The 26458-nt window shown below is 38.9% G+C and overlaps 3 protein-coding genes and 1 long non-coding RNA gene across 4 annotated transcripts; all 4 read right to left on the bottom strand.

Annotated features, from left to right (window-relative positions):
• Positions 1-451: 451 nt before the first annotated feature.
• Positions 452-2457, bottom strand: LOC139434768 (uncharacterized). The gene is made up of 3 exons (XR_011644073.1): positions 2021-2457; positions 1405-1587; positions 452-609 (listed from the first exon to the last, which is right to left on the bottom strand). It is a non-coding gene; the product is annotated as an uncharacterized lncRNA (long non-coding RNA).
• Positions 2458-3887: 1430 nt separating this feature from the next.
• pla2g12a (phospholipase A2, group XIIA) lies at positions 3888-6884 on the bottom strand. Its single transcript, XM_034087010.1, has 4 exons — positions 6489-6884; positions 6022-6098; positions 5435-5600; positions 3888-4689 (listed from the first exon to the last, which is right to left on the bottom strand). Exons 1-4 carry the CDS (start codon positions 6700-6702, stop codon positions 4571-4573), a joined length of 576 nt encoding a protein of 191 aa, XP_033942901.1. The 5' UTR covers positions 6703-6884; the 3' UTR covers positions 3888-4570.
• Positions 6885-7675: 791 nt separating this feature from the next.
• dnajb14 (DnaJ heat shock protein family (Hsp40) member B14) lies at positions 7676-16503 on the bottom strand. Its single transcript, XM_034086998.1, has 8 exons — positions 16278-16503; positions 12956-13127; positions 11869-12014; positions 11519-11719; positions 9477-9562; positions 9213-9322; positions 8679-8851; positions 7676-8583 (listed from the first exon to the last, which is right to left on the bottom strand). The coding sequence occupies exons 1-8, from the start codon at positions 16414-16416 to the stop codon at positions 8459-8461; spliced, it is 1152 nt and encodes a 383-aa protein (XP_033942889.1). The 5' UTR covers positions 16417-16503; the 3' UTR covers positions 7676-8458.
• Positions 16504-18767: 2264 nt separating this feature from the next.
• On the bottom strand, positions 18768-26458 carry LOC117454360 (tetratricopeptide repeat protein 39B-like). Its single transcript, XM_034093578.1, has 18 exons — positions 26360-26458; positions 24978-25009; positions 24395-24499; positions 24106-24237; positions 22922-22998; positions 22594-22723; positions 22367-22472; positions 22106-22171; positions 21918-22026; positions 21606-21673; positions 21448-21507; positions 21190-21351; positions 21010-21101; positions 20803-20923; positions 20605-20716; positions 20393-20510; positions 19757-19873; positions 18768-19611 (listed from the first exon to the last, which is right to left on the bottom strand). The coding sequence occupies exons 1-18, from the start codon at positions 26390-26392 to the stop codon at positions 19485-19487; spliced, it is 1767 nt and encodes a 588-aa protein (XP_033949469.1). The 5' UTR covers positions 26393-26458; the 3' UTR covers positions 18768-19484.

Raw genomic sequence — 26458 nt, 5'->3', positions numbered from 1 at the left:
GTTTGGCTGGTCAGGCCAGCCAGACCATATTAGGCTGGATTAGTTTGCTGGTTTAGAGGGGTTTTGGACACTTTAGCTGGTCAGGATAGCTGGTTTGGTCACAGTGATAGTTGGTCACCATTAGCTGGTCGGGATAGCTGGTTTAGCTGGTAAAAGCTGGTGGTCACAGTGGTCTAGCTGGTCACCATTAGTTGGTCAGACTGGTATGATCTTGAGTAGAACTTTAGCTGGGATTACTTGATGGTTAAGCTGGTCATATATGATGATGAAAGACTCTCACCCAATTGCAGTAGCTCAATGAACATCTATAATTTCAGATCAGAGCACCTACCTTACCAGAAAGGTACCAGAATGTATAGAATGTATTGTCTGTAAATAAATACTCATATATCAAATGATTAGAAGCAGGAAAATAATTTATAACACACAATGAACATTAACACACATTTGAAAACATTTTCAAAACACTCATTACTTCATATTTTTAAGCAAATTCCTTCAACTGTTTCCTTCCGCTTTTCACAAGGTCCTGTATTTTGTAGTAACCGGCCAACTTCCCCCTCTCGGTCTTCTCCACATTTTGTGAATTCAGCCTTCCTCTGAAGCACTCTTGAAAAGAGAAAGTAAAAACAGATTAACTTTTAGCTTTGTGTTATGATTACTTAAATATGTGCACTGTGAGATAAAAAAGAAAAATTTATCAAATTTAGTTTTGAACATTCACTGTGATTGGGTCTATTATCCACGCAATACACCATATTTTCTTAATTTACATTATTTAATTTCATATTCTGTTCTTGTAAATATCATATTCTATTATATTACATGTATATAAACTTTTGGCACTACTTTTTATTTTGTATGTTTGTATTTTATTATATATGTTGCATTGTTGGAGGAGCTCAGGTCAGAAGAATTTCATTGACATTTCTACACTGTAGCTGCTGAGCATATGAGAATAAAACCTTTGAATCTTGAATCCAACACTTGAATCCTAAATTGTAGATAGTTTGGCCATAATAATGCTTTATGATTACATTTCTAGTAAGAAGTGTATATTTTACTTTCAGAATCTACCTCCAGTGGATGTGTGGATCTACAGTATGATATACTTTACACCCAGAAGTATGTATTGTCATTCTTATTGTTGATAAATTGAGGGATATACGCTATATTTTATTAACACCAGTATGTACTTTATACATCCACCTCGAGTGTTTTTCTCTGCACCGTAAATAATTTAATTTTAAAGTTCAACCGCATATTAAATACACTATATTAGCGCCACACCTGCGTAACACATGGTGCCTCTTGTCTGAACCATGTTTTAAGCGATGTGTAATCTATTCTTGTCGACTTGCAGCCTAAATACAAAGATAACTCCACTCTCCTACCACTGCTTACCTCTAATGAGCCTTGGTAGAACTAGTGTCCGAGGCATGGGGTCCAGAACTGACTGAAGACATGTGGAACAGAGTACATGGTTCCATGTACAGGAAACTGGAACTTTGAACAGGTGTTTTCATCTTTTCTGCCTGAAGAAGAAGTTCTTGATCAGGTGTTTGATGTGGGCTGGCAAGATCCTTTCTGCAGCGATAAATAAAGAAAACAAAGAAAACAGTATTAATAATAGTAATGGTGGTAACAACAATAATATTAGTATAACTATTTATCTAGCACTTACACAATTGCAAAGTGATTCTCACAACAAAAATAAAGAACAAAACAATATCAACAATAAAAAAACAAATGAATATAGGAATGTTAAGAGACAAAGACATTATAAACATTCTGAGAGGCCGACTACAAAAGCTAGACTTAATGACTTTTGATGACATCAATGAGCAGTCCCAATACATGCTGTTGTATAAAAAGAAATAGAATAGGTCCAGATTTCTTCTATTTTGTGTTGGATGATTTGTTTTATTGATTGCTGATGGATGTATATATATGGTTTATTCAACAGCAGTAAAGCATTAAGTTGCTAAATTAACGTACACTGAACTGTAAAACAACTTACCACTATTTAGGAAAGGCTCTGATCAGGAGGGTTGACTAGTAGGACAGCAAAGAGGTGGAGGAGGTCTATGTCATGTACAACCATTGGTAGATGTTACACCTGAAAGAAAAACAAGTTAGTTAGTTAGTGAATTATCCGACTGGCCCACCGGGAAAACCCTCGGTATTCGCAATGGCCAGTCCGCCCCTGTGTGGGACTCATAAAGGTATTCTGATTCTGATGAGGTTATACACAAAAGGTGAGCTTGTTCCAAACAGGTAGGCCTACTTTTTTTTCTATGAAAATCATAAAAAATGCCTCGAGCAGTATCACAGCAGTATCACGGCAGTATCACGGCAGTATCACGGCAGTATAACGGCAGCATCACGGCAGCATCACAGCAGCATCACAGCAGTATCACAGCAGCATCACAGCAGCATCACAGCAGTATCACAGCAGCATCACAGCAGTATCACAGCAGCATCACAGCAGTCAGGTGGCAGGACAGGTTGGATCAGAATCTAAATATCTATTCCCAAATGTAAAACTTGGGACATTTTCAAATATTCTAATTTAACTTAAATGTGACAAGAAACTAATTATTGTTGCGAGTACATTTTAAAGAATAAAGTAATATAAACTTGTGCTACAATATCCAAATGTATAGTGTTATAAATTCTCTCCATTATGCCCTCTGCTGGTTTTAAAGAAAAGAACATATGCAATCAAATTATGAAAAAGTATTATAAATCTCTGCTTTGTTTTCACATTAATATTTGATTTTGTATTAATATTCTGATAATGATCCTATAAAATGTATTTGGTTATAAAAAGTTGTTACCGTCGTTTGCACTTAGTGGTACATTTTGAAAAAGAGCTTACAATACTCTGGGCTACAATCTGAGAGGAGCAAAGGTGAAGATGTTTCTTGTTCTGTCACACTCATTTTGCTCTCAGAGATAACATCAGCACAATGTAATGGCCTAATGGTAAGCTCAAAGGGTGACACTGTGTATATTCTTGCCATCAGGTGTTTCATAAACTCAACATTCATTATGTCTGTCCATAGTTTAACACAGCACCTCCGCAAAACATCCCTAACAATGGATATTATTGATGGATGAGTATTTATGTTAGTGCCCTTTGTAAAAAGACTATATTCATTTTAGCTAGGTGTACCAAAAACACATGGCTGGGCTGCCTTATCTGCTTGAGTTTTCACTTTTCCTCCCCAAAAAAAGCACACTTTCAGTTAAGATGACAGGACATGGGTCAACATGACAGTAAAGATGAAAAAGTTTGAGTTAAAGATTAATGTCATAAAATTTAGCTGACTATACTTTGGCTTCACTGATAAAAACTATTTAAAACTTTACCCTGTTTGTTTCTCTTTTACTTTTTTAAAGTTATATCAAATTATCAAGAACATTTAATAATAGCACACAATCTTAAAAAATGTTTAATATTATAATTTTCAGTTTTTATTGAAGTGTATACATAACAGTGATTTTGAATGCTATACTGAACAATATATTTATTTTTAGTGCACCATTGATACATTTGGGTCAAAAGGTGACACTGTGTATATTCTTGCCATCAGGTGTTTCATAAACTCAACATTCATTATGTGTGTCCATAGTTTAACACATGGAGGAATGAATTATTAAGCTATTGATTTTGATGTGTGCCAGTAAGCCATTATTAATGATACAAGTCTTAAAACACAGTCCCCGAATAATGTACAAACAGTTATTTACTTTGAGATTAAGATTTAAAAGAAGCTGACTTAACACATATAATGACACAATCCATCATCGATCCATCACCATACAAGTCAAGTGCTACATACAGGGGCATATCATTGTGTATTCCCCTTACCGATCCAGTCTGGAACTTCTTGTTCTTGTTTATTGGTAGACACACATTGGAGACACCCAATGGTGTAGGTGTAGCGGTGATTTTGCATCCTCCACTTACAGAGTAAAACATTTCCCGGCACATTAGTTTAAAAAAAAGAAGCAAAAACAACGCTGGTTTGTTATCACCTTTTGAGTGTCAATGTCATAAAGTGCTTCTGAAACGGGACCAGATTTGTCCATTTACAGGTGTGTAGTTGGGATCAAAATGAATGTTGTGTTTGCATTGCATTAAGGGGCAAATGAAAACAAAGGTCTGAGACAGTTGTAGTTGTTGTGGAGAGTTTAAAAGTTGCCTTGACACAGTCTTTCTTTTACCCATAATCAGTGCGAGAAAACATAATTTGGTTTTAACACAAAACTTCTTCAAGAGTTATTTTGATTAATAAACCCACAAAACAGAGTGTTTCCAGTCTATCACAAGAAACACATTATACAATATTAGCAAAACATAAATAATTAACTTAATAGGAAAGACATTAATTGTCCACTTCACTTTGTCGAATAGTCTACAATTCAAAACATCTATAAAAGGAGGTAATGGACACAAGTCCGTGCAGGCAATAGAAACTCTCTCCCTGAGAAAATCTTAGATACAAGTTTATTGCTGGTTTCCTTCTGTCAGTGTTGTGCTTTCCACAGTGTTGATCCAGTGTCACAGCTCCTTCTTCACTTCGTACTGACACACACAGGAGTCCCTCTGGCTGTCCAGGTATGGCTTACATCCCAGGTGCATAACAGCGTCAAACAGCAGAGTCACCGCCGACTCACAGGCTGAGATCGGGGCAGACAAACCAGAACATGAGCTACTGTACACAAAAGGGTGAAAACAAGTACCTGATACCATGTTGCTGTAAGGGAGTAAAACACATTTTAGTGTGCTCTTACTAAGGAATTATTGGGCTAATACAGATGTTGTAGTAGATTAAAACTGCAGTTATTCGTAATTTTAGTTTTAAGTACGCGATTAAAATGACTCACAACAAAATCCACAATCACAGTAGCGTCGTCACAGTATACAAATTAAATGTTTAAAAAGTAGCTCTATTTCGCCCCCTGCTGGTCATTATGTGTTTTACAGTTGCTTATACATTTGCACAAGCACTGTCACATCCCTTTGTTTCTATCCTTGAACTGAAGCAGAAATGAATGTAAAATTAAACTAAAGTTAACCTGTGAGCATAGCTTCTTTCCTCAAATGTTGTTTAAAAACTGGCCTGCTAACTAACAGTGACTCCTCCTGACTCAATACAGCCATCTCAAGTGAGGTTACAGTGAACAAAGTACAACATATAAACCTCTTTCAAATCAGACATTTTAAAAATGACAGGTTCTACTTAATTGAAAAAAACGGAATGATGGCACTGGTCTTTTAGAGTTTCCCAGTAAGCCATAACACTTGAGCAAACGTTCACAATACAATGACTCTGAAACATAAGCAGCTTTCCAGGTCACAGGAGGAGAATGTGGGAAGCATAAGTAAGTATAATGACAAGCCCCGATGGGCTCAGCCTCTAACCTTGGACACTCTGAGCCAATCCCAGAGTCCTTTGCACATTCCTGCAGATGTTCTCCAGACAGTCTTGGAACTGCTCGTCGCAGTCGTGCTTCTCCAGGCCGCAGGTGTCGTAGCAGCGGTCATGTTTGTTACAGCATTTGGTCATAGATGGAATGCCTATGTCAAACTGAAAAAAACATGTTTGTAACTCTTCAATATGTATTTTAGGAGGAAATTATACTGTCTCTGTAGGAGACGTGATTTTCTGCAAATTCAAAAAGTGTGATAATGGTTCAGGGATATGACATAACATGTAGTTTCAGCAATGACAAAAGCCAAGATACACTTGTCCAAGGAGGTTTCCTGGAAATAAAACATAACACATTTACAAAGAGACTCAATTCTGTTCATTGATTGATTGTGTGAAAGCAACCCAGTCTCACGGCATTTGGTGTTATAGTCACAAAATAAATGTAATTTAGTTTACATTACATGTCATTTTTACATGTCATTAGGAATCACATTATATAACCAGCTTTGCTTTTCCAAGAAGTGAAAGGACCTCCCTTTACAAATCTGGGAAACTCAGTGTGATAATGTGAGACTACCTGAAATCCAAACAGCGGGGAGCCACATCCGTTGGGAGGTGGTTTCTTGTAACCAGGACGAGGTGCAGGCTTGTAACCTGTAAGGAGCAAAGGTGACAATGTTTCGTGTTCTGTCAGTCAGTTATCTTACTGACACAGATAACCACATCAGTACAACATGATGTAATGGCCTACTGTGCAGATAAAGGAGTGATACTGTATATCGTGTAGCTCTGAAGTGTTGCATAAACTCAACATTGATTAAGTTTGCCTCCCTTTTTATTGTTGTCTAATGTTGGTTTATTCACTTTATATAGCAGAGAAAAGCACAGGTATGAATACCATCCCTTTTAGATGTGCCAGAGAGCCAGGAAGTTTGATACAAGAGTCCTGGCCTTCTTAAATGAACTACAGCCACTGATAATGTTATGTTTGACAAATGAATTGTTTCACAAGGAGGAAGAAAGATTTAAAAGAAGGTGGCTTACCATCATTACACTTATAATGACACAGACCGTCATCGCCACCAAACAAGTCCAGTGCTGCGTTCAGGTACGTGTCAATCTTGTGTATTCCGTTGCGGATAGTTTTCAGAGTCATCCTCCAGTCTGGGGTCTCTGGCTCTTGTTGGCAGGCAGACACCCATGGTAGACTTCCACAATACAATAAACCCAACAGAAAAACAAACATGTGGTAACGCATTGTCCACTAGACGTCAAAAACAAGCGTTTCCCCGGCACATTGGTTTAATGTAAGCTGATTTATTCCTCAAAAAGCAGTGTTGATGGCATTTTAAGTTTCAATTCTGGTGGTTTTCATTCCACTGCCTAGCTTAGACAACTATCAGGTAGCAGTTTACCTGCTGTAGCATATCGCTTCCGGGTTTGACGCTGTCACATGACCCCCGATAAGCCAATCATGATTATGACTAAGTGTTGCAACGTCAGTAAAGTAATAATACCATTTTGTAATATTTAATATTTGTACGTTAACATAGTTCACCAACAAAACACATGGGTTGATATGTATTTTTTACATTTTGTATTTTTATCTAAAAACGATTGAATGTACTCTTTAAAATAAATAAATTATACAAAATATAAAATAGCTGCTAATTGTCCTTCTGTTAAAGTTAGCAAACATGACACAGAATCAATGTAAAATGTACTTTGAGTGTGTGATATAGGCCTATCCGCTGACACAAAAACTTGGTCTACTTTTTAATTCACAAACAACTTTTCTTAATCCCTTCCTAGTTATAATAATTTCATCGTGTACTAAACTCTGTACTTAAATTACTCAGTTTATACAACAACAGAATATGGAAGTGATCCTAAACTAATGCCTTATCAATCATGCAGCATTTATGCCTGCAGATACATCTTTCGGTCTTTCTTTTTACACCAACCCGAATAAAACAAACCACCATGGAAAAGGGATTTATGTATCAAAGCCTTGATTACTCTATAGAATTGCATTCTATACATTTTTGTATTTCTGTTCTAGTAAGCTATAACCCATCTTATGTCAATGTTTATTTTAATTATGTACGATTCAAACAATATGCGCGATACTACAGTTACTGTGAAATCTCAGAAATGACAAGGCATGGGCAAATAAAATCAAGAGAGTTGAACCTTTGACATCTGAATCAGAGACAAGAAAACACCAAGTCTATGGTAATAATTTTACTTTATTTAAATGATTAGGCGAGCAATGAAGAACATCTTTGTTTCTTCCATAGTTTCTTAAATAACTGCATAAACTTCAAACATTCAAAAATGAAAATGTACAACCATTTATGAATAACAGTTTCGATGTCCTGTGATTAGTCCCAACCAACTACACATTTTGAGGATGAAGACATAAAATATTCTATAGTAGCAAAATCACAGGTATCTCTTCATGATCCATTGATCTTCATCCGCACTCGGAGGTGAGTAGGAAGCGTTGTGTTTTTTTAATTTCTTCTTTTGTTCCTGTGTTCTTCACAAAATGCCTGGTGGACCGCACCCCTACATGAAGCCATAAAGTCTCTCATCTTATATTTACGTCAAGCAGATGATGTCGAAAGCCGTTAGTTGATTTTATGACAGTGGTTTGTTTGGGTTCTCACTACTCAAAGCACATGCCGTTACAATCAAGTGTCCTTGTCCACCTTGTTTCCAGGGAAATGCAAGAAAAACAGAGTAAAAAAACAACAACAAAGGTCTGGGGCGTTCTACTGCAGTAGAAGTGTGGATTGGTTCAATAAGATGCGTTTAAAAGGCGTTTCCTGGGGTCAGGCTGGAATGAGGAAGTTGGTGTAGGGATATGAGGAGAGGGACATTTTAAAACTTCAACATTAGAGCTAAATTATTTCAGTACGTTTTTGCTCCTAGTGTAAAGACTCTTCCTTAGAAAAACATGAACATAAACATCTATTCATATACATTTACATCATCTAAAAGTCACAAACTCATCCTCCTCTGAATAAGTTATTTAGTCTGTCCAGCTCCCTGCAGTTATCCATGGTCATAAGTTCCGCCTTCTTGCGCATCCGGTCGTCCCTGTACACCTTCGCAGCATACAGCAGGTCTGTTTCTAATGAGAAGCAGAAAACAATGTCCGTGAGGAATACAACATTATTAAACCCAGTGAGCTTGTTCTGAGGGTGTGCTATAACCATGGTTACTCACTTGTCTGTCTCTCCTTCCAACAGTTATTTCTGACGTTAGATACATAATCCTCCTCCACATTTTTCTCAATCTGGTGCAGCGCTGAGCCCCTAAACTCCGACTTGAAATCTCTAGCGACGTAGTAATCCACATGCAGGTTCTCTGTCTGCCGTTTGATTGTCTGACCCGTGGACCTGCAGCAGATAGAGGAAGAACAAGTTGGTGGGGAAATGCTGTCAACTGTGGTAGTTCCCCACACATTGTGAATACAGATGGTGATTCAGTATCACGTTTCAGTGAGAAACCAGGACAAGTGCTCATAGCACATGGTTGAAAAAGTGTCCAAGGGTGAAGACTTCTTGTTTTCAAACAGCCTCATTAACAGGTAATCATGGCATTACATGTCGTGATTAGTTCTCCGGATTGATGTTATTAGTTATGTGCAAGCAACAAGCACATTTGCCTCAGCGATGAAAAACACAAGTGTGAGTGTGTATGCATGTGTGAGTGTGTATGCATGTGTGAGTGTGTGTGTATGCATGTGTGAGTACGTACGGTCTAGAGTAGAGGCTGAAGGGTGGAGGGGACACCATCATCTGGCTCAGTATTGACACTAAAATCAGGACCACGATGGGCATCAGCTGGATGAACATAGAGAAACCACCCTGGAGGAAAACACAGTTCAATAAGCACTTCATTTTCAAAAACCTATAATATAGCATGTAGATTTTATAGGTGCACATTCATTTACAATGCACATTCCTCGACATAAAATGTTGATATATTTATTAGAGATAAGATCTGATCCCATGAACGTACATCTGCCCGTTCTTCTGTTCTCTCTTGTCGGGAATCCGTCTGATTGCTGTAGCTCGTTCTGCTGTTGGTGAAGGTGTGTGCACTTGCTGTGGACAAAAATATCATGACAGAGGTCAGATCAGAGTTCCCGTTAGCCGGTAATTACCGGACTATGACCGGTAAAATATGCTGAAGACCGGCAAATCTAAATCTCTCCGGTCAAAATGTCTGGTCAAAATAATTTCCCCTTAGCACAATACACTTATGTGACAGACAAGAATAGTATGTGACAGACAAGAATAGTCAATTCTAATGTCTAACACTTAATGTGGAGAAAGAGATGTCCTGTATGGGTTGATTGTGCGTTGATCTGTTGGTAATGCCTCGGGGTTCCGGTGGGCATGTAAACAAATGCATAATGCTGCGCTATACTTTGTGGCCTCACCCGGTTGCATAAAAAAGCTTATTGTTTAGGTGTCTTTTAATAAGCAGGTAGTCCTATCATTAGCTAGAACTAGCTAGATCTGATCGATATGGACATAAACGCGAGTGAAGTCTAATCTGACGGGAGAGAGAGATCAGCTGCTGCTGACGAGTCGACACGCAGCTCAGCATGATCAGCGGTGAGCGGTGATCGGAGCAAAACACACACTTCGGGTTAGAATATCACATGTAGCTATTTTAATAACCTCTCAAACTACCGTAACTAGTTATAGATATGTTTAGTTTCACTGTCGGGTCACTCATTACTGGATCCGCAAGCTGCATGATACTGACGGGCTGTCAGGAGAGAGAGAGCGCTCCGTTTATTATTCCCGTGTTATTGTAAGTTACTGTAAACTTTTGAATAGTGTAGTTAATCCACTATAATTAGTTTGTTTAATATCGAATCATATCAATTTGTTTTAAAGCTCAATAAATAACAAAGAAGACCTTTGACCGGCACTTTTCTCATTTTGTCCGGAAGATTTCAACTTTAACGGACATGTTGACCGGCAAAAAAGTATTCTAACGGGAACTCTGGGTCAGATACAAGGAATATGAAATACATCCCAAATTAAAGCTACTTCCAGAGATCAGTATTTAAAACAACATGGTCCATGTTGCACCAGTACATATGCTAAGATTACATGGTTATATTTGCTTACTTAAAGCTCGAAAAAGATACATCCATTATGTAAATTGGGATCTTAAATGCAACACATAAAAAGTATGTCAACATAGTCTGTTACCCCTTTCACACCAACGCGGTTCCAAGGCCGGTTCGGAGCTGGAGCTTGAAAAGCACCGGTTGTTCCTGTTCACACTGCAGCGGAGCCGCCTCTAAGCTCCGGAATCCGGTTCGTTTCAAGCACCAAAAAGTTGTCGTTCTAGAAAGCAAGCACCGCATACGTCACGCTTACGTCGGAGGCGGGGGCAGGGGCGAGATCAACCTCGAACAACAACAAAAAGCCTAACCCTGTGGAATGTTGTTTTTATAGGCAATCATTTAAGCTTCGTTAGTTCCAGGTTTAATATGTGCAATAAGTTCATTTCAATACGTTTTGCAATCAACATTGAACCAGTCCGGCCCTCGACTAGTACCCATCTTTTTTTTTTTTGCCCACTGTGTAACTGTGTAAGAACTTTTGAATGTAGCATGCAACGACTGTAAAGTTGGTGGTAAAGTCGTCCCATTTCGACAGAGCAAAACGAGTAGCGCTTCAATACAATCGGCCATTGTTGTTGTTGTCGATGTGAGGGGTTTCTGCGCGGTTTGGCTTTATGAAGCAGGCACGCAAACGGTTACGTCATGACGCACACGATGACGCAATGACGCAGCACCAGTCGGGCTCTGGGCGGTGTGCACAGAGCGGGAGCTGAACCGAAGAACCAGCTCCGAACCAGAAAAAGGGAAAAGCCTCGGTGTGAAAGGGGTATTTGAGATAGCAATTTCACTTTTAAAAATAAGTCTTTTGACCTACTACAATAAGAGCATGTGATGTCAGAACACTTTATGAATAAAAAAATCGATATATTTGGATTAATCACAACTTGATTCGATGCGTTAAGTGCTGACTTACAGGAGGGGAAGCCACCTCCAAAGAACATGTTGAAGAGGTCCTCAGGAGTGATGTCGGCCTCAAAGCCCCGGTGGAAGTCGAAGCCCCCCCCTCCGCCTCCTCCATGAGAGTTACCCGGGCTGCTGGGCTCCTCTCCTCCCGTCAGGTCGTACTGCCGTCGTTTGTCTGGGTTACTGAGCACTGCGTATGAATTACCAATCTCTAGAATAGGACACATTCCAGAATGAAGGAGGGAAAGTTATGGACACGTTTGTAGGTGTTGTAATCAAAGGCTTAGATAATATTTTTATATCCCACACAAGCTAGATTTCACAAAGATTAGAATAGATCAGGAAAAGATAATGATTTACTTTTAAAGGCCTCTGTCGCTCCAGGTGCATGGTTTTTGTCTGGATGGAACTTGAGCGCTAGTTTCCTGTAGGCCTTCTTTAGCTCATCCTCATTGACTTCTTTATTGACACCCAGCACTTCATAGTAGTCCTTACACCGCTTTATTCTGAAAGAGATTGACAGAGAGTGAAGAAGCTGAATCCAGTGGATCGTTTTTTCCCCATTCTCGAGAGGTTATCTTTGTGTTCAATTATCTTTCCATGAACGTCAATCATGCATGAAATCAATCACACAATTGACCAACTGCCTATAGTAGAAATAAACACAATCATTCAGCTGTTATCAGACTTGTGTTAAAACAGAACAAAAAATCAAATAGTTCATTTGATTCATTTGGTTGTATCATTTGCGCGATCCTTCATTTGGACACTCATCAAATAATACAAGTCGGCACTGTTATTATCATCTATTCGACTATCACTGAATCGTGGAGTGCGACCACTAATGAGGTCACAAGGGAGATGTTTTTGAACACAACCTGTCTTTCTTAGAAGACATGATGCTATTTTTAAACTACTGAAGAGTTCCCAAAGGATTTAGTATAAAAACACTAGAGAATACAGTGATTGCATAAGTTTAAAAGGTGCATTACACTGCAGCTTTCTAAGATCTAATCAAAGGCTGTGGATACAATGTGCACCTGTCTCTGTCTCGCCCTATCTCATGGTCTGAAATGTGAGCATGTAGTGGTTACCTGTAATCTAGTTCACAGTGCTAAATGTCTCTCATTTTATCCTCTCATTGGCGAGACGCCAAGCTGATGGGTTCCCATGACAATTAGCTGTGTGTGCACAACACTACAGTATCCTCCTGCAGCCACGGATGACGGGTCTAACTCAGCATGAAACAGTACTGCCGACACAGGGCGAATGGTAGGAAAGCACCAAAATAGGAAGAGGATAGATAACAGTATATCGGTGGGAAAAGTAGCATAGCATGCAGTGTTTCCCACAGAATTTGATTTGTGGGGGCACCGCGGCCCGCCACAATTAAATCAATGTATGGGAAACACTGGCATGAAAGGGAAGTCAATCTTAAAATCCTCACCTTTGCACACCTTCCACCTGCTCTTTGGTGAAGGCTTTAAGGTCTCCCCCTCCGGACTCTTGGCCGTCCCTCTCCGGCTGAGCTCCGGTGCTTTCTGAGCCGTCTGCTGTCCTCCTGCGAAATGCACCGTTACCTGCTGAGCTCCCATTCTTAGTTAATGCGTCCAACAAAGCTGAAAAAGAGAGGAAGAGGCTTAAGATTAAATAAATAACAGTGTATCTTACAAGGGTCAAAGCTTTTGAGAACATTTTTGATACAAAACTGTTTTTTATAACATATTTTTTGCATGCAGCATTGTGCAGAAACACTACAGTTACTAACACTTTAAGTATTTTCAATTAGCCCTAACTTAGTAAGATGACATTCAATGTTGTACTGTTGTCATTTAGTAAAAAGGCCAGATCAGATAGCTCTCAATTTAAATCAGAATAAATGAACAAATACTGGATTCAATCACTCAACAAAGAAGCTTATGAGTGCACAAAGGGAGAATCTGTGACTACATTTAAACTAAGAGTCTTACTAAAGCTCAATGTTGAGGACCGATTCCATGTGACTATTGGGGTGTAGAACAAAGGGCATGATGATTATCAGTGGGCCAGATTTAGCATTCCAAAGCTGCCATTACTTCCTGTGCTATACACATGAGAACATGTATTTCATTCAATCATACAGTTCACTTATAAACAGAGAAAATGACCACTGAAGTCAATGAAGTGAAGTAAGGATGATCAAAAAAAAAAAAGGTTTAAAAAGCGCACATTTGCAATGGTATTAATTAATTCACACACGTCACAAAGACATGACATCCGTGACAAATGTCTGCCACCAAGGGGGAATTTTTGTGAACTGACCGACAGACGGCGCGTGCTACAGAGCTTCTGTCCAGCAGCTTATCAAATTACATCTTCCAATGGCTAAAAGTGGCATCCTCCTCGCACAATACAATGTTATCAAAATAAATAAACCGGAAAGCAGAAGCATTGTCGTACAACAATCACAGGTTTAACCTTTAAATGCAACAACAGTGACCAAGCGTACAGTGCCTACCGTTTGCAGACACAGCTTTCTCCAAACTTATTGAAATCCAGTTGATAATTTTCAAACAGCAGGACGCCAATTGAACATCACTTCACGATCAATACAATGACATTTTACAGATTAACTACACTGCAGGCCTCGATGGGATCCCTTTGACACTTCCTCGACATAAAAACTAAATGAACCGCCCTAGGGAGACTCATTGAGATGATGACTGCTTTAATATCAAATATGTCCAAAGTACCACTTAATGCAAGGTATGGAGAAGACTTTCAATTCATGAAGAATGCCAATTTGAAATATATGCTGTATTTCATTCACAATGTCACAGAGGCCTTGATTATCCATGTAAGAGATATGGTAATGGTGATGGAGAGATACAAACTCAAAGACAGCACATCAACATCCTAATGATGTGTCTCCCAAATGCTTTTAACTGTTATAATGTTGCTTATTGTTTGGCAATGCATTATTCATCATTATGCACCCAGTCACGTGTAACAAAAGCTCACAGCTGCTGCCTTTTTCACAACTAATCCATCCTTCCCATAGCACTATGGACTACTTGAGATTGACAAGAATGTCATTGTATTTTTGTGATATGAATGCTATAGGTTTTCTCATGCCGAATTGTTTTTTTTGTAGGTGATGCAAAAACTGAAAACTGTTGGGTAAACCGAGCCGATAACCAGCTTACTGATGCCAGATAACCCACAGACAGTATGACAAATATGAAAATGCTTCGCGTCTGTGTACGGCTGCCCTGATCTAAACTGCCATGAGGAATGTGGGACGACAGGTGCTGTGTTAACCTGCCTTTTATCAATCAACTCTTTACATGGGTTGCCATGGATTGCAACACAAAGAGGTGACCCCCATGTCACTCAATAACAGATGGATGCACATGTACACCCTCTCGAGACTCACAGACATTTAGTGCCAGAGGTGCCAAGCAGTTATCCTTTATTATAAAATAGCTTGATGGTTACTTAAACCAACAACGTTATTTTGCCATAACATGTCGGTGTGTCTGTTTGCAGCACAAAAACAAAGAAAGAGTAATTACTAGGGTACCCACACAGTCCCTTACTTTAATGATCTATTCAATACACACCTAACTGTAGATATTCTCCTATATATGCACATTTCATTAAGCTTCAGCCACAGTAAACCCCATCCTCTTTGGCCCTTTTTGTTTACAACTTATGTTAATGTCAGGCTATTTTATTTTGGACATCTTGTGTTATCAAACATGCTTGTGATGCACTTCACTTTACGTAAAGTACGGAAAGTAAAAGTCCTTGAGGATTTGCTCATCCGTGGCCATATATGTGCTCTTGCGTTTTTTTTTCAAGGTCCAGCCTTGGACAGCTAGTTATCTATTAGCTTAGCTTCGGAGCTGTCATTGGTGCAGATTCATACTATTGCAGACAAAGCTGACTGTTGGACATTTAACTGACGCGTTATACATTTACAACACAAGAGCTCCATATCAACCATGTTCATGATTATCTACCCTATTGAACAGTCATTCAAAACACAACATAGTAAAGAACTGTAAGTTGTTAAGGTTTGTTACACCTTTGTCAGTGCCACCCGTACTGTACTTAACCCTTGTTTACGAGTTTTGTCGCTGACTGTGGTGTGTCCGGGATTAGCCTACATTTCGGGTCAATCGTTCAATTAAAGGATTGGCAGTCGGCTGACTAGCATCTAGTCCTAGCCGTGATTCCATCTCTCTCCAGGCTCCACTTGTCTATCCTGCACCCACATCTTTACGAGCCTACAACCTTTACACCACAGCATAATGCAAAACCGGTGAAAAATGAAATGAAATGACAGCTATCAAATGCTTTAAAGGTCAGCTAGTATTCAAGACACTGCAATGAATGACAGCTAGCTTCAACCACTGAGTCAAGGATGGCTCGATCTGGGATTGTATAACCATTAGCCTTAGTGGTTATTTAACAGTGATTGTCTTTGAGCTCCAATAAATACAGGCGTATTCACCATATATAACCACAATTAACAGCGCTAGCTAGGTTAGCCTTCACATCGCTAGGCCCACAACTAAGCTAACGCTAACTCGACGTGTTTTCTCCATTTCACCGTCTTAAAAGGCATAGTTTATTCTAGTTTACCGTTCATTTATCTTACAGGTATTGGGTATACAATAGTAAGTAGGTGGCCTGTTATAAGCCTAAACCGTTACTGATGTTAACACACGTCAGCTTTGCTAGCTAGGTCATTAGCTTAGCCCCGGACGATCATCCACTCCTACCTTTTGCTCTGGTAGTTGGATAAAGCTTCTCTGCTTTGTTGAGAAACTTTAACGCTTTCTCTTTATCTCCGACGCTAAGGGATTTGGTCGCTATATTAATACATTTTTCAGCTTCGTCTCTGTTTCCTTCCATTTTCATCCCTCTTCCTCCTCCGGCAGAGTCAGCTGATCATCTCATTAAACCACGTGGTCACCAGCACTGACAGCAGCAGTCAAAGCAATGCAAGTGAAAGATTTGTGGGATGTAATCATTTGTGGCCTTGTTTCCCCTTATATGTATGAAGTAAATGTTTCCAGGGGGCCTGACCCCTGAATAGACAACCACTGTGAATGGACTAAACTATCTTTATCTAAAGGCCTACAATCTATTAATGTGATGTATAATATAATCAGTGGTGGAGAATTCAGATGCTTTAGTTGAGTAAAAGTACCAATACAATATTGTCAAAATACTTCATTATAGGTAAAAGTCCAAAAGTATTATCATATACATGTATTTAAACTAAGTATATAAAGTCAAATTAATCATTGTTCAGAAGAATAATGAGTTAGTCCACTAGTTAAATTTGTTGGGATGCATTTTGTTAAAAGTAGCTAAAGCTGTTAAATAAATGTAGTGGAGTAAAATGACCTTATTTCCTTTTTAAATATAGTGGGGTAGAAGTATAAAGTAACATAAAATGAAAATACTCAAGTACAAGTAGCCTGTCTCACAATTCTACTTTCTAAGTACTTCTGTAAATATACTTAGTTACTTCGCACCTCTGAAAATAATAATTATATATCAGTCACAGGTCGCTTTACAGTATTATACTGGTACTTCGAAGATTTGAGGATTCTTCCACCAGCTCTCACTAATATGCATTTTTTTCCCTTTATTTCTAACAAACACTTTCATTTGCAGACGACGAAAAGCTTAATCCTTGCCTCATCCATTTATCCAAAGCAAATTCTACACTGTATGAGTTAGTGCTATGCTCTTCCTCCTTAGACCAGAGGGAAACACGTATCAGTGAACCTGGAAAAACGTCCTTAATACTGTAGTATATGGGGCATTCTACCGAATTAGTACAAAGTGTGGTCCCACAACAAGAAAAACTATTTAACAAAACAATTAAGTATTCAGACATAGATATTTACTAAGAATATGTCATGGTCTATTTAAACATAAGGCATTACATTAGATAGTGATAAGCTTAATATACAAAAACATAATTATAGGGTACTTTCTATTGGGAAGTAGCTGTCCCCAACCCTGACATCTAAATTTCAATTTCTGTAAATAACATGTATGCTAGTAGCGTCTCGCAGCGGCGAAACTGTGGCGTACTGGGGGGGGAGGGTGCTAGTGGAGCCAGGGCCAGGGCCGCCCCTGGCCAACTTGTGGCCCCACGCAAAGTTATATGATGAGGCCCTCTGTGTCGCAAGCGTCGGCGGGAGGGGGGGGGTTTACTAGTGGAGCCTCTGTGAAACTGTGGCGCGCCGCATTTGCGCTAGAATCGTCACTACCGAATCAGTCACTACCGAATCAGTCACTACCGAAACAGTCACTACTGAAACATATGGTTAAGTTTCGGTAATTGACATAATCGTTTCAGTGGTGACTAAATGGAATGGTAAGCAGGTAAATCCCATAGTTTTTAAATAAATGTGTTTTAAAATATGAAAATCAGTGTGTTACTTTAAAGGTCTCTTATTATACTATTTGTAGGCATATATTTTAGGTTTCAGATATATAAAAAACAGATCATGCATTCCAGCCTCATCCCCCTCTATGTCAGCCTGTTACAAAAGTGCTGATTCTGGGTCAGAAGCTTCAAACATTCACACTTCAACATAAGGCATGTTATGAGTTAAGATTAAGCAATACGGTTGAGGGAATATGATACAACCTTGAGAAGAAAATACTGTGGTCACTACCGAAACACTGGATGTTTTGTAAAAAATGTAGTATATTGAATTGACTAAAATTATATGATACTGATTGGTTTAATGTATGTTCAATTTCAACAATCATCAACTCTGGAATCAATATGATCAGTATTATGCATTTTACAAAGAACGTTTGCATTATGATTTTTATGAATTGTATCAATTGAACTTTGAAATTTGATTACAAATGAAATTGCATTGATTTAATTGTAAAAACCCTCAAGAAATATTTGTTAAAATACTATTTAGAAAAGGGAAGGTAAAACAATCTTAACAGGTTAATATAATACTTTTTTACTACAGTGTATGTACTATGTTTCAGTAGAGGAAGAACATTCCAATACAGACTGAAAATACGATATAAAAATGTACGGTTCTTTTACCAGATATGTGTAATTTAGATATGGTACAAAATATATATGGACAAAGTTTTGGGGAAAAAAAATACATTTCAAAACTGTTCCAACCTGACTTTGATGTACATTCATGATGATCACCCAAGTTAACAAGAAGATACAGAAATAGAAACACATGTAATCGATTTATTGTTTCATCATATACAGGTATATTCTACAGTCCACCATTTTTACTATAAAACCAAAAATTTATATTTTCAGACGTTATTAATATATTGCTCCTTTCTGGTAAAGGCTTCATTTTGTATTTGGAGTTCAGTGAGGAAATCAACACCTGGCATTCGCCTTCTTTTTTGTCTCCATTACAGGACACCATTTGATTCATAAGCTTTAAGTTATTTACAAGAGAAAGTGTTTTCTGTAGAACATGGCTGCACTGTACCCGAGCGTATAGCATTTAATAACAAACATCCTTAAAATATTGACACATGAAAAATAAAAAACAGACAAGTCTCAAGCTGGACATTAAATACCGGAGTTTTCTAAGAGCAACATTTTTAAAATCCATTTAAAACACAGCAGTTTTCTTTATGCCCAATACATCTAAATGTGTCATTCAATAGCATTCTTCACCCTGACATGGTATAGCGTCATTCAATAGAAATAATAATCATCTTCAAGTCATTTATACAAGTCGATACTGAGTCCGCTTAACTGTTCCTGCTCTAGAAGCACTACAAATAATTACAAAAATATTACCATACTACCCAGGGTTGCAACTGCGAGTTTGGATGCATGCCCTCATCATGGGGGCAACAGCAAGAAGCCCACCTGGATCATTTTCCCAGTAGAGTCACAGAGTTCAAACAGAGACTTTGTTTTATTTTTGTTTTTTCTTTCGCCATTGTCAAGCTTCCCGTCATGTGGTCTCGTAAGCCGGAGTACGTGAAGGGGGAAGTTTGGCTGCAAAAGATCCCATGATGTTGAGCGCTGCATGGATGCGGAAGTGTAGCCTGGACTCCATGTGGTAGTCTTTGTAGTTCATTCTGCAAACAAGATCAGCTCTTTGTGTTATAGCAGTATGCAACTTCAGACAGATTTCATCCAAGCATCTTGGGAAGCACCACCTTGACTTAAAGATAATAAAGCAAATGTGATAAATACAAATGTGGATGCGCTTAAAACACTTACTTGATGTCTTCCATCAAATTGATGGCTGTGTTGGTGTCACCTTTCTGCTTGTGCAACAGGCCCAGCTCATACATGGTAAATGGTACCAGGTAGTTGTAATGATTGATGTTGTTTTTACTGCAAAAAAAAAAAGTTAATTCAAAAGATACTTCAGTGGGTCAATTTAGTAGTGAGTGCTTATATTTACATTTCAGTTGGGCAGTTACTGCAAGTCTCAATGACACCCAAAGTTAGGAACTACATGTGTTTTGCATCATGTTCATAGAGATGAGGTATAGCAACAACACAGCTAATGCTATTCACATCATGTGTAGCAGTTGGTTTACACAATGTGACTTGTATACATCTACCGAATGCATTTGTAAAATGTATAAAATCAACTTTATAGAGTCTGTTCAGATGCAAACTCTAACCAGAGGAACGGCTGTTGAGAAGGATGAAACATACAAAGATAAAAAAATTGATAAAAAGGGAAATTGACAGAAAAAGTGTAACATTTGTAGAGAGATGAAGCAATAGATGCAAAACATTAACAAAGTGTATAGAAATGTATATGATTATTTGACACGTTGAGATTATTTTCAACCCCTGGGTTTCATGAGAAACTGTTTTTCAATGGCACCACGATGGCCTCACCTTGAAATGACATGATTGAAGCAGAGCTCGGCCTGGACCAGATGCTCGAGCTCTCTGAGACAGAGACCCTTCAGCAGCTGCACAACACACTGGTCATCCAGGTGATACACTGATGGGTCTAAGAATACAATAAACAAGCTGTTAGTTTCACATTGATGCTAAAACAACTGATTATGTTGGTCAATGTGCTTTAAAGTTCTTCTGTTCCTCACTAGGATCATCTCTGAGCTTCTCCTCTGCTTTCTCCAAGATGGTCAAGATGCTTTTAGTCAGATCAGGTCTTTTGCCAACTACTGTGAATCCATTCCATACGTACATCATTTCCTGAGGGAAAACAATGGTTATCATCAACAAAAAGGTTAGTTTTCAATGCTACGTCATTAAAAGTAGGAATGCCTGAGCATCCTCACCAAAGCAGGCACGACTAGTTTCTGTGGGTCAGAAGAAAAGTACCGCTGCGCCTTGTTTGCAGCAAACTTCTCTGTTGGAATCGACTTGCCAGCAATCCTCAGTCTGAGACCATCCACCTGCCTACAATCAAACCACATGTCTCACTGTTACTTTATGATGATTACAGAACTTAAAACCAAGCCTTATTATGGTTATCACTCACAAACCTGAATAAGTCCTCCACATGTTCTCCCAGTTCAGTCACTTCCTCCTCTGGCATCATGCTCAAGATGGCCGCTTTCTGGAAGGTATAGACCGCCTGCAAGAGAAGAGCAATCAGGTAAAACCAATGTCAATATCTATACAATCAGATTGACAAGGCAAAAAGAACATGTTTTATTTTCTACCTGGGACCACTTGCTCTCTTTGCAGAGCAGGTCAGCGTAACGATACGCCTCCAACCATTTTAGTTCAAAGGTGTAGGCCCACATCAGCTCCCAGTAGCAAAGGTGGTGAATCTGCCGCCACTCCTGCTGTGCTCCGATACACGCCAGGTACTTCTCCTGGGCCTGCAGAGAAACAGATTCATGGATTTCAGTTGTTTCTCAACAACAACTGCCTGAGCTGCATGTACACACATCCTGTTGGTTACTACCAGCACTCACAAATGTGAAGTTTCCTTTCAGCAAAGCAATTCTCCCAGTGTAGAAGAGAATGAGGGCTCCCTGTGGACAAGAAGCAAATTAATTAAAAATGATGCCATTTGACTCATCGCTATGAGTTAGAATCAGCAAAACAATGTTTTTTTTCCAATCCTGCTCACATTAGGAAACCTGTCAATGTAGGGCTCCAGAAGAGATTCAGCCTCGGTAAGGTTTCCTTCACCAGTGCCTGAGGGAATACAATGACCAGATTAAGAAATGTGACCATTAGAAGGAGACAGACCCCCTCCAATGTCTTTTCCATAAGTGAAAAAAGAATGCGTGCAACTGCCCTGTGATTATGAACATCCCTAGATTTCAATGTGTTTGTCCTTGGCCCATGCAACAACTTTCCACTAGCATGGAGGTTATAATGAGAAAATGCTTATCTACGAATAAATGAAAAGGGAGTTAGATGTCTGGAAGAAATGTACCCAGAATCACTGTGATATAGAGATGAAACATCAGCAGAGTCAGGGTGCTGAGGATGGAGCGCAGACTGTCGCCGGCCGCTCCCTCTCTCAACTCTGACAAACCCAATTCCTGTGAGATTAGAAAAAAGGTTATCATAGTTTATATATCATTTTTTTTACTGAAAATAGAAGTGACTGATGAGACCTACCCTGTCTCCAGAGAAACCCAAAAACTCCATCAGTCTGAGGACTTTGGATGGGAGCAGAGACAGCATCTGACAAGAAGAAGTAGGTTAGCTTAGGTAGTTATGACAATTTAAAAAAGGAAATACTTTGTTCTACCAGCCATTTCAGTAGCTTTCATGAAGTCTAATCTAATGCAACATATGTGTAAATAAAATATATCTTAAAGAAGTGCAAAAACACAGCTATAATGATGTGCATACTGGATGACTTCCTGCATCTCTCACCAGATTAAAGGATCCTATGCCCATGTTCACACCGCCTCTGAAATGAATGTGGGTGCTACTCTGTTTTTCCATGCCTTTTGTGGCACTGGCCATGGCTTGGCAATCCCTGGTAGGGGAGAGAACATATCATTAAGAAAATAGACCCAAGTCAGTTTTTTTAACCACTTTTATCAGCGTCTCGTTATGGCATCATGTCCCAAGCAAAATCCCCGTTTCAAGCTTCTTACTTGTATATGTGATAACTGTTTCGGATTCTCATCCCTCCTTTGATGAATCCGATTATACTCTCATCCAGGAATGTGAGGGCAGCTTTCTGCAGCAGAACTTCGGCATAGCACAGCTCTGCATGCATCTCCTCTGTTAACAAGAATCAAATGTCACATGCTGGGTAAAAAAACTAAACTTTTCAAAGCTTCAGAGAGATGGCACTGGGAACTGTAATCAGTACCAGGGCGTAACATCAATATACAGTTTGTTATTTCTAATAAAACAGCTTGACACTTTAACACGGCTCGTCTTCTCTCTAGGTCATAAATCCAAAGTATGTTCACTTGCCTTCTGTCAGGTTGTCAGCTGGTTGTCTGTACAAGAGGCTGGTTAAAGCCTCCACTATTCCAGTTTTCTTCCGAAATCTATGTTGAGGAACACACAGTATAGGGTGATCATTTAAAAAATGAGTCATACTATGCTGTTTTTTTAGTTTCACAGTTGTGTTTATCCCAACACACATTATTTGTTCTCACGCTAACTGTCTGAATGTACCCCCCCCCCGAAAAGGATGAGTATGCTTCAATTACCCAGTGCACTCATGCAATGGATCCAAATCTCTTACCAGTTATTTAAACTCTTATATAGTTATAGTAATTATTATTAGGATTGGGAACCGAAACTCGGTTCCAGATGAGAACCGATAAGAAAATACCGGGTACCTGGTACCCATACAAAATACACAATTTCGGTTCTGCTTAACGGTTCCTAAACGCGGTAGACCCTGTATTCCACCGGGTCAGTCTGCGCTGCGGTGACCCGGTGGAATACATAGCGGACTGGCCATCTGTGTGTTCTGGAGAATCACAGAACGGCCGGTCGCCAGCGGGCCGTTGACGGCCGGCTCAGTGCGTTGATGGCCGGCACCGCCCTTAATTTTTTTAACCGGCATCTAATCATGTAAATTGCACTGACAGGCGACAGAGGTCCACAGTTGCCCCGCAGCGAGGCTCCCCCCGCCCTCCCGTAGACAGTTCACGAGCTCAGTCACTTCATAACACCAAAGATGGGTCGCGGTAAACGCTCTAAAGTGAAGCTCCACTACACTAAAAAAGAAAAAGACAAGGCACAGTGTTAATAGCTTGCCACAGGCATAGCTCAGTTAAAATAAAGCACAGCTATTGTGTGCATGTATATTTTTTATTTGTAAAAATGTCAGTTAAAGCTTAAAAGAATAAAGATATTTTTGTTATCTAAACGTTTGACCTCTTTCTTTTACAATTTTGGAATCGAAACGGGGAATCGATAAGAACCGGAATCGATAAGCAGAACCGGAATCGATCCATTTAAAACGATACCCATCCCTAGTTATGATGCAGCTGCCCTTACAATGTATGGACTGTTGCATGCAGTATTAACGGTAGTTTGAAATGCACATTGAATCTCTGCACCCTCTGCATTGTATATATAAGCTGTGACATTTGTGACATGTTTTATAATATGTAATCCAAACTTCTATGAATCTGTCATACTTTTGGCATGTCTCCAAGGATTCCCTCAGAGATGCCATGGCATTATCCATGTCCTTTGGGTCGAAGGTCATGCCTGCCTGCATCACCAAGATGCTGGTGTAGCCCATGGCGTGGTACATGCTCTGATTCCTCCTGAAGGGGAATGAATGCAATGATTTTTTCAAGACAAAATGCAAATTCCAAGAGTAAAAAAACTAATATTATAAAAAGTAACCAAATGCCATAATGTTTAAAGTACATACAGAAGAGTCAGCTGGAGATAAATGTTTTTAAAGAGTCGGCAACTTACCTGGGTTTTAACAGAGCCAAAGCATCAGAAAACCTGTTGTTTAGAAAAAGGTCCAGTGCAGCGGAGGATTCCTTCAGTGCAGCTTCTAAATCCATTCCAGGGTCTCTGAATAAAAGATTTGCAAAATCTTTTTAATTCCCAACAGATTTACACACCTCTGACATCAAATCATGCATTAAGTATTCGGGATCACAGGTGAATCAATGCCAAAATGTGGCTCAGTGGAAAAAAGTGACTTTACTCCCTATACAAGTCCTGTGTGATGAGATGTAAAATATATGGCAGGTTAGTTAGTTGAGTAACAAATGGCTGCAAATATGTATGTGAATAGTACAACAAAAATTGTATGAATAGTTGTATTGATGAATTAGGAGTTACTGACCTCTAGTGTGCATGGAGTGCATTACAATAAGTAGATTTCATAATGATATCCAATTAGCAATAATGAAGGATATTTCTAAAGGATTCTCTCTGGTTGCCAATTATGTATGCCTTATTATTATTTTCATTTGGTGCAAAGCATTGAAAACATTTTGAACATTCCTGTAAAATGTATCCAATAAATAAACTTTATTTCACTTACATAACATCCTCACTGATTTCGTTTAGGTCCACCTGGAAAAGGGATGGAAGGGGAGACCATTTGTAAAAAGATGTAACTGAACAGTTGTCATATATGCTGTGTGTGCTTTTTGCACATCTGCATGTAAATAACAATTAGATGAGTGCAATATTGTGAGATAATTGTCTTGCATGTTATGACCATAGCTATAAAGCAGGGGTGTCAAACTCAAGGCCCGGGGGCGAAATCTGGCCCGTGACTTCATTTTATGTGGCCCACAAGAGCTTGCAAAGAATATAATATGTTTATTATACGGTTAAATGCCGATTTACAGAAGCATGTTGCCCATAAACTACATGTCCCACAATGCATCTTTTTATAAAGGTCACCTTTTTTTTATTTTGGCTTTTCCCCCAGAATTTGGCTTTTCTTTTAAAAAATCATTTTGTGACATTCTCACTGAAGAGACTTGCAATTATTGGCCCTAGACTTCTGCTTTCAGACGTAGTTAATTATGAAGTTATTACCTTATCCGATAATCATCCAATGCAGGGGCAATAATGTAATATAATACATTATTTTATATATATTAAATATTTATATATGTATTTTTATATAGTCTTATATATAAAACTGGCCCTTTGAGTGCAACCATGATGCTAATGTGGCCCGAGATGAAATTGAGTTTGACACCCCTAGGTTGTGATGAATAAAGTTGTTCTTCTTTACCTCCCCTCTAGTACTATCATGTAAACATAATTGACAAATTGTGTTACCATTACCCCCTTTGTTCACATTACATTACATGTCATTTGTTAGACGCTTGTATCCAAAGCGACTTACATACATTCAGTACTGTGGACAATCCCCACAGGAGCAATTGGGGTGAAGTGTCTTGCCCAGGGACACAACGACATGCTGACTGCAGTGGGACTCGAACTTGCTATCCACTGATTCGAAGTCCAGCACACTGAGCCACAGCCTCCCTTCACATATATAACTATTACCTAATAACTATTTAAGCCATTGGACTTATTTGTTATTACAGTCTGTTTGAACCAAAGAAGAGCTCAACAAAGAGGATCAAGTATTTAAAGGTTGATTGCTGACTTGTAAATGGGAAATAAAAACCATACAAAGTGATGGGAGCTACATATAGTTGTTATGTCTATATTTACATCTCAAATTACATTTGTTATTGTAAGTATTTGCAACTCTTTTTTGACTCGGTGCTGATGTGCATTCTCGTAAAATAAGAAGACAAAAAGGATCAAACAAATGTATTCAAGCTTGTATAAACATTTTTGAATAAATAAAATCTGAATATCTATGAATAACCTGATGGAAGAATCAAACTCTAGTCATAAAACACATGTGGAGAAGCTGCAGTAAACACAACCTACCTGCTGAAGTGAATTGACTCTTTTCGACTCCATTTTTAGCTGAGAAGCAACGCCAAACGCTGGATACAACTTGATGTCCTCACTTATCTCTGTTGGGAA

Source organism: Pseudochaenichthys georgianus, chromosome 1 (genome assembly GCF_902827115.2).
Source record: "Pseudochaenichthys georgianus chromosome 1, fPseGeo1.2, whole genome shotgun sequence".
Lineage (NCBI taxonomy): Eukaryota > Metazoa > Chordata > Actinopteri > Perciformes > Channichthyidae > Pseudochaenichthys > Pseudochaenichthys georgianus.
Note: the sequence above shows the minus strand (reverse complement) of the source record. Positions and strands in the feature narration are given on the sequence as shown.